At 37.4% G+C, this 12,014-nt stretch overlaps 1 protein-coding gene across 2 annotated transcripts in view; it reads right to left on the bottom strand.

The window, feature by feature from the left end:
- Positions 1-12,002, bottom strand: part of vps35 (VPS35 retromer complex component) — a 40,520-nt gene extending 28,518 nt beyond the window's left edge. Inside the window, exons 1-4 of one of the 2 annotated variants that reach the window (XM_059992939.1) lie at positions 11,887-12,002; positions 2,916-3,014; positions 1,121-1,217; positions 361-484 (exon numbers count right to left, since the gene is read on the bottom strand). In XM_059992939.1, coding sequence (XP_059848922.1) covers positions 361-484; positions 1,121-1,217; positions 2,916-3,014; positions 11,887-11,889 — 323 coding nt within the window. In that variant the 5' untranslated portion in view covers positions 11,890-12,002. Of the gene's footprint in view, positions 1-360; positions 485-1,120; positions 1,218-2,915; positions 3,015-11,727; positions 11,797-11,886 lie in introns of those variants that run through there. The other variant, XM_059992938.1, reaches the window with a different exon arrangement.
- Between the last annotated feature and the right edge of the window lie 12 nt (positions 12,003-12,014).

Raw genomic sequence — 12,014 nt, 5'->3', positions numbered from 1 at the left:
GCTTGATAAGAACTCCAACTAGTAAAAGCACAGATTATTTATCCTGCAGTCCCACTTGAAGAAAATACTTACTTGCTTTAAAAAATATGAAAATAGAATACTATTTATAATACACAAGTTCTAAAAACCTTGTAGAAAATTCCTTTTAATGTTGATTTGGTAGCAGCTTGGAAGCAAGATGAATTTTTTTTTAAATGGGTACTTCAGTTAAATAGATTTTTATTTACATTCATAAGCCAGTCAGATGTTGACTCACAGGCACAGGTTAATACCAGATGTGAAAACACTATGCATTTCAGTTATTTACTGTGAAACTAAGCAATCCAGTTGCCGCTGATCTGTAAAGTGGAGTATACTTACAGCCTAGGAATAATATTGCCAGCGTACTGAACAAGTTCATACAGATCAGCCACCTTTCTCCCTTTGGCAAATTCATCAGTCAGATAAACTTCCAAATAATGCAATTCATCCGAAATTGCCATGTCTAGCCTTGCATTAAGGATCAATACACATCCAAAACATCTCCCAGAAAAAAATAAAAAGGAAAAACTCATTTTTTTTAAACTCTTAAAACAAAATTATTCATCAAACCTGATTAAATGATACAATATTTAATACACAGGAACTCAACATTTTCCTGGAAAAAATATTTAGGGGTGGGGAGAAAAAAATAAAAATATGAAATTGTTCTCCATGAGCAATGACTCCGTTTACATAACATGAAATAATTTCTTACCATGCTCTTGGAAATTTAATGAACTGAAATGCTATCAAAGTCACATGTGGTCAAGATAATAAGCAGTAATTTGATTTCATATAGAACTTTTCTTGACCACATAGAGCTTAAAAGGCACTTAAGGCCAATAAATGTACATTTGTTAATGTTGGCAAGGTAGCATGATAAGCTGTGCAGCCCACAGCTTGAGGTGCAAGGCTGAAGTTTACCTCATCACTTTCTTCTCTACTGGTCTAACAAACAAGTCCTCTCTATTTTCTCCCCTCTTCCGAACTATGAAAAGTAAATCTATTACCAAATCCTTATAAACTTAAATACAAAAAGAATTTTAATTACATTTTGAACAAAACACCACAATTCCATACAAAAAAATTTAAAGGATACAGAGTTCATAATAACTCTTTGGTGACAACATGGAAGTTCGCAGTTCACCTAGCATATTTGAAGCATGTTTTAATGCATCCATCAATTTATTCTTGTCCTAAATAAAAAAATGGTTAGAGATGTTAATAAAATTTAATTATTTCCAAATTAAATCTAAGCTTTCAAATGGAAATCATTCCTTTAATTTCAAACAGAGTAAAGTGGTAATATCTAATCATTGTCATGACAAACTAACCACACAACCTGCATGAAGTTATGAATAAAATTGCACAATGAATTGTTAACTTTGGCTACATACACATACAAATCCACAGAAATCCCACTGTTGATAGAATACCCGAATATTCCTGTGAATTCAAGGCAGACCTAAAATTGTCATCCAAAGAATTTTACAGAAATTCCAACAATAGTCGAGGATTTTATTTTACAACTAACATGGAAGCATTATTATATTTTACAAGACTTGTACTGAGACGTCTTCTTGAAAGACTTTATTAATCAAAATCCAAGTCTGATTTTAAGCAAAATGATTCATTGTTCAATCAAAGATTTGCTTTGGGATTTTGGATAAATCTAAAAGGCTATTCACTGATTATCCAGAATTATTTCACCTTCCCTCACTTCAGAATTCAGCTTCAAAACAAACTACACACAATAACTACCAAACCTATTGGCAACATAACAGAAACACAGCTACCGCAATTCTCAAATGTTTATATATATAAAAAAAAAGAAACTGCTAAAGAACAGATGAAAATGCATTCTTTAAAAATCTTAGTATTTTTGACTTCTAATCACAGCAAAAGCTGAATTAATGTAAAGCAGTAAGCAAAAGGCTTAACTATTTTTCCTCTTCAACACACGTACACTGATTTCCTGTTTGCTAAATAAGGTTATCTCCTACCGGAAATTTCTATTGTGCTGAAATGTAACTACAGTCTAGAAATATTTCACTCTGAAAGGAACAGTGCTATAAAAAAAATTGGCTTTTTTAAAAAAAAGAGGAAATGCATATGCATTAATCATCACCTTTAGCAGCAATTTAACTCAACCAATCTCTGGTTTTGTTATTTAGATAAAAGTGCACCCAAGTTCCCAAGAACGTAATTAGATTTCCTGTAGCCTTTTTAAAATGTATACCACAGTCATCAATGTAACGTTTACTCTTTCAAAGTAAAAACAGGAATGAACCGTGCAAGTTTAGAAGTCAGTAAAGAATCTACTTCAAGCTATGACAATTCTTTTTTCCTCCAATCTATGTCAGTAATGCCTTTGAAATAGGCGTCTATATTTCCTAAGAACAAAGCAGCCTGAAATTCTTTCCTTTGATATGGCATTGAATAAAATCAAAATGAGTCCCATAAATGATTTTTTTATGATTTTGAGATTTTAAAATTAGGCTCAACAGACCTTACCCTCAAAACACTTACAAGGGAGCCACAGAACAAGGATCAAAGCTGAAACTGGAGCCTTTTTTGTCTACTCAACCCAAAGTTATTAAAGTATCAGAAAAACATGCATCATCTCAACAATAGTCCACCAGCTCAGTATAACAGAAGTTACATTCATGAGCCCACAATGTTAAGCTAACCTATATAAACCTACTCCACTGTCAATCTAACCTTTCCTTCCTGCACAATCCATGAATATCCAATTTTACATCATTGTACCCAACAGACTTTTTAAAAATTTCCCATGCCACTCTATTCAAAGGATAAAACCTATTCAGAAACCCCACACATTTTTCTTCCATTCCACAACCATATGATACAATGCACAAGAAAAACAAACTTACCAAGCATCTTTTCATTTGAAAAGACTGGACCTTAACAGTCTGAACAGCTTCATCGAGCAACTTTTCCTGCTCATCTTGAGGTGACTGCTGAGTTGTAGGCTGCAGAAAAACAGGAGAGTGAACATCATTTTCATGAAGTAATATTGATGCAGATTTGCCAGTTTGTTCTTTTGATGCAACTTTTAATAAATTACATTCAACAAGTTCAGTCCAGCAAATAATTCTGGCAAAATAGCACTCTTCAAAATTCTGATAGCTTTATAAGAAAAAATATGCATAAAATCTTACAGGAAATTCATAACACTTCCACCAGTTATGTCACCCTTTTACGCTTGTCCTCTCATATAAACATGTAGCCCATTGCCAAAACTCGGATTCTACTCAAACCAAGTATTCCACATCTGCTTGGCTGACTTTTGCCGACAAACACCAAGAACCAAGTGACAAGATCTTGGGTAGCAGCAGTAACATGGCAAATAATCAGACAATTACAGAAGAACAGAACTAGCCTCATCACAAATTCTACTGGAAACCTACTATACCAAAGTCCCAGACTTAATTTCACTATTTGTTATAGTTAAACTATAGACTTACTAGAATGTTACCTGGATTTCAGCACCTAAGTTATAGAGAGAGGCTGAACAAGTTAAGTCTTTATTCTTTGGAGCGTAGGAGGTTGGGGGGGGGGGGGGAACTTGATTGAGGTTTTTAAAATTATGAGGGCGATAGATAGAGTTGACGTGGATAGGCTTTTTCCATTGAGAGTAGGGGAGATTCAAACAAGAGGACACGAGTTGAGAGTTAAGGGGCAAAAGTTTAGGGGTAATACAAGGGGGAACTTCTTTACTCAGAGTGGTAGCTGTATGGAACAAGCTTCTGGTAGAAGTGGAAGAGGCAGGTTTGATTTTGTCATTTAAAGAAAAATTGAATAGGTATATGGTCAGGAAAGGAATGGAGGGTTATGGGCTGAGTGCAGGTAGGTGGGACTAGGTGAGAGTAAGCATTTGCTATGGACTAGGGGGGCCAAGATGGCCTGTTTCCATGCTGTAATTGTTATATGGTTATAAAAGTAGTTAAACCAAAACTCATTAAAAAGGATGCTCAACTTGCTGAATATTTAATGTATTTCAGATTTCCAGTATCAGCAGTATTGCCTTTAAGATTTATTGCTCTTTCCAAAAGCCACTTTCATTCACAAACATTCAAAAGCTTCAAAATAAACTCTAAATTAAAGGTAAAAACTATCAAAGTACAAAATTAAAATCACTGAAACAAATTGATTAAAATAAGTTAACAGATGGAATAAACTAGAAAGAAATGCAAAGTTATCCATGTTTGTTGTAAGAATGAAGAACAGAACATTATTCTGATGCTCAGACAGGAAGCATACAGATAACATCAGTTACAGTTGTGTATGTACATCCACTGATGCCTCTGGACCCATCTTCAGTGATGTTCCTGAAATCATCGGGTGTTTCGGGTCTTTCAACATCATACACCCTTCTCCAGGTGACCCAGCCGGGGCTGATCAGACCCCAGCTTGTGTCCAGATGGCTAGCTATTTTTTGACTCCATGACTCCCCTCTTTTGAGCCACAGCCATCTTGAGGCCCTCTCTGTCGCACTGGTGCTACTGCGGATGGCTCACTTCCTCTCTCCCTCGATGCCCAAATAGCTGAAGGCTCTGGCTAAGGAATGGGCTGCAAATCCCTTGCAACCAACCTCCACTGGGAGACACCTCGCTCTCCATCCAGCCTGCTGGCAGTTGCTGACCAGTCCTGTGTACTTGAAGAGCTTCCTTTCAAAGGCCTCTTCCAAGCTATCTTCCTATGGGACCGTCAGCTACAGCATCAACACTTGCTTGGTAGACTCAGACACAAGGACAATGTCTGGTCGCCAGGTGGTGGCTGTGATATAGTTGGAGAACTTCAGCTGCCTTTTGAGGTCCACCAACAGCTGCCAGTCCCTTGCAGAGGTCAGGATGCCTGCAGATGTTCTTTTGGCTGGTATTGGCTGCTCCCCAGCTCTAACAAAGGCAATGGTCTGCTTAGAGGGTCAGGATCACTTCGCCCACTCAACTCCTGCACTGATGGCTTCAGTGATGGTCTTCAGAACCTGATCATACCTCCATCGGTACCGTCCTTCACCAAGTGACCTTCTGCAGCCGCTGAGGATGTGCTCCAGGGTTCGTCTCTTGGAACACAGTAAGTAATTATAAAAGTGTGATGTTGGCTTTATTGCAAGGGGAGAGTACAAAAATAATGGAAGTTTTATACAACAGCAAAGTTTACTAGACTGATATAAAGCAGGTATATTTGGAAGAAATATTAAGCCAATCAGGCTTTTGCTTACAGGAGTTTCAAAGAATGAAAGGTGTTTGTAGAAACCTGAAGGAATACATTTCTGTCAGCATGCGAACCTTTCCCTCCCAGAAGTATAGATTCATGTAGTTTAGAGAGAGTGCGCAAGTGTCCTCTGACCACAACAATGATTCATGGCTTTGAATTAAACAGGGACAAAGAAATTAGGCAACAATTTAATAATCATCTGCAATCACTGCCACATGAAACAATCTTAGGGTAATAAAGATTTTCCACACCCTTGAATGAAATGGCTAGGGGCATCTATCAAGTGAGGTAACCTTCATATCGATGATGCCTTCCATCACATCACAACTGATCTGCTAAATGAATTAGGTTCAGAAGAGATGTAGCAGTTAGAACAGTAGGCATTCAAAAAGATGTTATGGTTGGCAAGTTCATTGGATATTTTAAAGTGGCAAAATTAAGGAGAGCTAATGGGTAATGGGTGTCAAAGCAGCCATTCGTGTGACACCATTACAGCTCAGAGTGTTCCAGAGTTCAGAGTGCAATTCCAGCACCATTCTATAAGGAGAATCTGTACAACCTCCCTGTGGAATGCAGGGATTCTCCCCCCACCCCCAGATGCTCCAGTTTCTTCCCACAGTCCAAAGACGTACTGGGCAGGTTAACTGGCCATTGCAAATTGTCCCATGATTACATTAATTGGGGTTACGGGCTGCTGGAGGGAGTGGCATAGCTTGAAAGGCCAGACGGGCCCTACTCCATGCTGTATCGCTAAGTAACTAAATAAATATGTGGGTACTCCGTGGCAAGCAAGGACACGGTGAACCAAAGGACCGTTTCTGCTTGTATCTATGAATTGCCGTGGGCTTGCAGTAGCAGGGCGTCTTCTCACAATACAGCACATTTCCCACCATCATCAAACCACAAATCCCATTCTCGCTCAGCTGTAGATTCTCTTCAAGACACCAGCAGGCAACTTAGAAAAAAAATCTAACAAAACATTCAAAACTATCAGAAATCTGTAGAAATACACATATCACACATCTCTAGAGAAACAATTCACCTTCAGTTTGTAATCTTAGATGGTCCCAAATATGAGGTATTCAAGTAGAAAAATTACAATATGCATTTAAACACTGGAACTGGCACACTTTATGCAGCAATAAACCTATAATGAATGGATTAAATCATGAACTGCAGTTCTGCCACAGCTAGTTGTGAATTATAATACATAACATCAAGTTACTTAAGGGAACTCGATACACAAATGTAAAATACAAAGTAAGCGTTTGCAACAACTTTTAAATCAGAAGTAATGAGCAAATGAAATGTCATACCTCCCAATACCTTCTCCATCATAAAATGTTGCCAATTTAATTAACTCAACTGTGATATTAAGAAATGGCTGAATGTATGGGCACTATCTTTAGGGATGGACAGATAGGTTAACTGCTCTGTTGTAGGAAAGTTGCAGCAAATTAATAAGGGTGATGGAAATGTGAAAGAAGTACATGCAGGACTGCACAAGACTAATACAAAAAGAACTTTACTTTATCTGGAGCTAGTGTGAACTTGATGGGCCAAATAGCCTTCTCCACTATAATTAAGGAACAATTTTTCAATGTAGTTCTATTGAATTTCATGCCAATTTGTGAGTATGCAGTTCAATATTTCATTCAAACTAAAATGCAAGAATCCATCTGCATGAAAAATTGCTTAGAGATGCGCTGTCCACAAAAAGCAGAACAAATGAAAGCCCATGCAATTATTGCCCGTCAGTCTACTGAATGAGCAAAATGGAGTGGACAGAACCATTAAAAGCATTTACTCACCAAAGATCTACACACTCGTGCTTGTTTAGATTCTGCCAACATCACGCGAGACCAGACTTCATTAAAGTCTTGGCCCAACAATGAACAAAATGAAGAATTCTAAAAAGGTGAGGAAAAAGTACTACCCTTGAAATCAAGCCTTTATTCAACAGAGTCTAGCATCGAGAAACCTGAGAAGTCAATGCAATTCTGGTTGGCATCACACGTGGGGCAAAGAAGGAAAAGATTTTTTTCACTGGAATGCAAACTTAGCCCAGGATATAAATGCAGGAGTTCCTCTAAATACTTTTTCACTAGCAGCTTCCTCAATGACCTTCCCGCAAGAAAGTCAATTGCATGTGTTCAGTAAAGATTAAGGGTTTAGCTCCAAGCAGATAATTAAGCAATCCGAGTCCTCATACATCATGCAATGACATTCCGACAATGATTGATAAATGACAATATTATCATCACCAGTTCTCAAGCATTCTGACCAATTGGCCTCAATACCTTAGCAACACCAACACGACCAAACAACATACTGGAGTAATCAAAAAGCCGAAACAAAAACAGGCTGGTGCAAGGTATCTGAAATAAAAGCAGAGATGCTGGAAATAATCCCAGCAGGATAAGCCAATATCACATATAGCAGAAGTGGCCAATTCTGATAGAGACTGAAAAAGTGAGTCAGCTTAACAATGAGAGAAACCAGAAGGCCAAAATCTATCAATACAGAAGTGTCATTTCTCAAACTTACATTGGGCTCCCAAATACAAAGGGAGGACAGACAGATACATTGAAGTGCGATGGAAAAACCTAGAGGACAGGTGGTGCCTCCATGTACTTCTAGTACTTTCTATTCTTATTTAAGATGTCTAACATATGCAATATTTTGCTTTTGTAAACTTTGGTAAATTACATTCCATTCTACATTCCACCACCTCCATGTTTTTTCAACTTGTCAAACAATCAGTTTTGGACTAGCTACCATTTTCTCTAGCTGATGATAGGAATTGGCCTAGGCCACCGATACAAGCACATTATCATTCATTCCATCTCACCCCAAAACAAAGTCACATTCTAATTGAGATCTTTCCCAGTCTTACTGTTGGATTCACCATCATTTCTTCTGCCTTACTTTATCCAATACCCTTGAGTGAAATCCCCAATGGAGGATTGCATTTGACTTTCTCCAGTGCTTTCCCTACTAGTCTCCCATGCCATCACACATTCATCTATCCAAATATTTGCCACCTTGATTATAAATTTACTTTTAACTTTGATCATGTAACACTTTCATCTCTGTTGGCCCACATTGACTATTTATGATCTAATATCAAATTTAATATATTGATCTTCACATTTAAGTTCATTGCTGTACCCAACCCTTATTTCCAACAACAGTTTTATAACAACTTCTTGTGCAACAACCCCCACCACCACTTTCACCATTTCCCTTTTTATCTTATCATTTGAGAGTTTGATTTAAATACAGTTTGTTTTCCAACTATCGGTTTCAACAACCCAATAATTAAAGCTGCCATTCATCCTTCAACCCTCACTGAAGGCCATTTCTGTGACCAAGCTTTTGTGTTGACTCCTCCATGGAGACCAACGAAAAAAAGATGTCAAATTTCTTTATTCAGTGCTTTAAATTTCAATGATTCCATGACCATCATTCAATCAAATTTCTGAAATTTGCTGGGAAGTGTGGGTTCCATAATATTTTAAAGAATATTACATTTCAACTCAGCTGCAGAAAACAAAACAGTAGATTTACAATTTTTTTTTTATTGTGGGGGGTTGGAGCAAAGTAACTATCATTCATGATACGTGGCAACAAGTCTTTGCTTGGGTATCAACCAGATTTACACAAAGTTACAAATCAATTTCACCCATTGTTATTTGTCAAACGGTGTATCTCATCAAATTAGTTGCATTTTTCTCCTAGAAGTCTGGTATTAAGAAAGGCTCAAAATCTTTTCATACCAACTGCTATCAATTGATAATTAGCAGAAATTTTATAAATCCAATAATGAGTCACATGTGAATCAATTGAACTGCAATTTGCTCATTTCATTTCAAAATTGGTGCAGGAGGAAGTCTAAAATTGTGTAATTGCAGCCAGCTTCCCAACTTTTAGAAATGCAAAATTCAACAGCTTAACCACCATGGAAGATATTATTGTTGGCGATGATATCCTACCTTGCCAAGCTATTATTGCCAAAAGCAGCATGATTTTGCCCATTTATAACATTTGAAAAATATATAAACTTTCCTTCAAGTGCACCAGACAAAACACTTTAAATACTTTAGGGCTCATGATTGAAAGGACATCAGAACAAAGCAAAAGAATCTTGTTTGAACAGATCACATACCAACTCTACTCACTGACATCAATAATTCAAAATGGAACAAATAGCTGCACACTTAGACTTATTTATTGACCAGGAAAAAGCAGCACTCATCATTACTGATGTTGATTGTTAGATGCACTTTCATTGGAAAAGGAATCAGCAAATTATGTTATTTCACCATTATCTACCTACAAGTACTTTCAAGCTAGAATTACTAAGATTGGCCAACTTCATCAAGGTCAAAGCTGCTGCTAATGTCTGGCTCCAGAGTGGGTATCTTTCCCTGCTCTTAGTGATCTGAAATGCGATGAAAGTGTTGGCATGGATAACTGATGTATGCTAAACAAGGCGCACACACTCTCAACAACTGGACAGCACTGAAGACTGGTAGATTTACAAATGAACATGCAACATATTTTGTTTAGAAAAAGTAGTCTTTTACGAAAAAATGTTAAGATGTTGTTCACTGTTAATGAGGCTTAAAGTAAACTAAGAATCATGCACAAGATATGAAGCATGCAGGTCTACAATCAAACTCTTAAGTTTACATTTAGAATAATGAAATGTCTGCAAACAAGCACTTGATGCAATAGCAGCTCTCTAGTTCAACTGTACACTGCTGGAAGGAGAACAAATGAAAAAGATAATATCTTCTACCACAATGGCTAAAGTGTCAAACCTTCTGTTCCAAGTTCTCTTACTCTCTACACACATGCTTAATTTTTTTTTGAATTATTGTGTACATTCAAAACAGATTTAATAAAAGAAAGTTAAGCTGAGTGCAACTTGACATGCAATTTATGAAAATGAAAACAGTTACAATTTAAAATAAATTATTGAAGCTCTTTTTAAAAATTAAAATTGGTTTGGAAATGTTTATCCTTGTTTGTCAGAATCTAAGGATAAACGCTGGAGTCCAGAAAATTTGATGCAAACAATTTGGTTTTCAAACTCTCCAAACTACAAAATATTGTCCTCAATACTAGTTTAAATAAATGCTCATATCAAAAAAAGAGAACAATTTTTCAAACAATCATATAGAGGGAAGTTCACAAAAGCAAATATTCTTTGAGATTTCTTCGCATATTGGGTCTAATGCAATTACCTAACTAGAGTTGCCTTTGAAAAATAAATGGCATTCATTACTTGAGAATGTATACATGTAAATTATACTGAACATATCAATTCTAAGCATGTATTCTGAGCAATCATCTACACTGTACACAGAAAATATACAGTAAAAATGTCATGGGTGGACAGTAACTTCAGAATCAGGCTTAATATCACTGGCATATGTCGTGAAATTTGACATTTTGTGGCAGCAGTACAATGCAATACATTATTGTTTTTAAAAAGCTATAAGTTACAATAAGATATATGTATACAAACACAAATAAATTAAAATAGTGCAAAATAAAAGCAAAAAATAAGGTAGTCTACATGTGTTCATTGCTCATTCAAAAATCTGATGGCAGAGCTGTTCCTAAAACATTCAGTGTATGTCTTCAGGCTCCTGTACCTTCTCCTTGATTGTAGCAATGAGAAGAGGACACCCTGGCTTATGGGGCGGGGAGGGGGGGGGGGTCCTTAATGATGATGGACACCACCTTTTGAAGACGACCTCTTTTGCTAGGGCGGCTCGCGCCCGTGATGCAGTTGGCTGAGTTTACTACTTTCTGCAAGACTCACTTATAACACAGGTAAGTGTTGAAAGGTTAAGTGTATGTCAGGCTGAAACTGGTGGCGATCATTTACCAGACACGACAGAAATAAAGCTTCAAACATGACATACCTCTACTGCTTGTGAATTAATAACACCTCAAAACAATCCAAACATTGGGTTGCTTAACTATGTGTTTACGATTCTTAGCAATATTCTGTGTTGATAAGCATCAGAAATACATTATTGATCGTTTTGAGACAGATTATATTTTCGCCATGAACCAGTACTACAGGATATTGTGCTTCAACGGGGGAGACATTTTTATAGGGAGATAAAACGATTTGCAGGTCATCCTTAGTGTTTTTCCATAGTAGTTGATGACAATCAAGTAGACGGCTAACCATAAAGGCAACGCGGTACTAAATTGCGTCGCTTACTTCAGTCTAGAATGAAAAATAATTTAAATTTAACACAAAAAGCAGATCAGCCTCAAGGCCTTCTTTTATTTTAAACCATCACCGTAGCAGCTTCGAATACCCTACCGTTCGCACTCATTGCTTCCTCTTTTATAACTTAACTATGTAATCATGCACGGCCCTTTTCCCAAGGACCACCAGCTCCTGTCAGGAGTAACCAAGCAGTCCCCGAACCATACCGGAGGCAGGCCAAGGCCAGGCCCAGCAACGCCCATCCACACCAGTCTCTCCATAACGTTGAAATCCAAGAACACAATCGCCGGCGCTACCCACAGGCAGACACACTGCATTGAACGATAGACTACATGAGATCCCAGACTTAATACGCCAGCACTCACCATGATTTAGAAGCTCAAGCCAGCAAACGCGGCCCCAGTCACCTGACACTTACTACTTCAGGCCCTTCAGGAACAACCAGAATAATTAGCTTAACTGTACAGCCAGAGGGCCCATGCGTCAAGTGATT

The sequence above is a fragment of the Hypanus sabinus genome, chromosome 17 (assembly GCF_030144855.1).
Source record: "Hypanus sabinus isolate sHypSab1 chromosome 17, sHypSab1.hap1, whole genome shotgun sequence".
NCBI lineage: Eukaryota > Metazoa > Chordata > Chondrichthyes > Myliobatiformes > Dasyatidae > Hypanus > Hypanus sabinus.
This window is presented reverse-complemented; position numbering and strand designations above follow the sequence as displayed.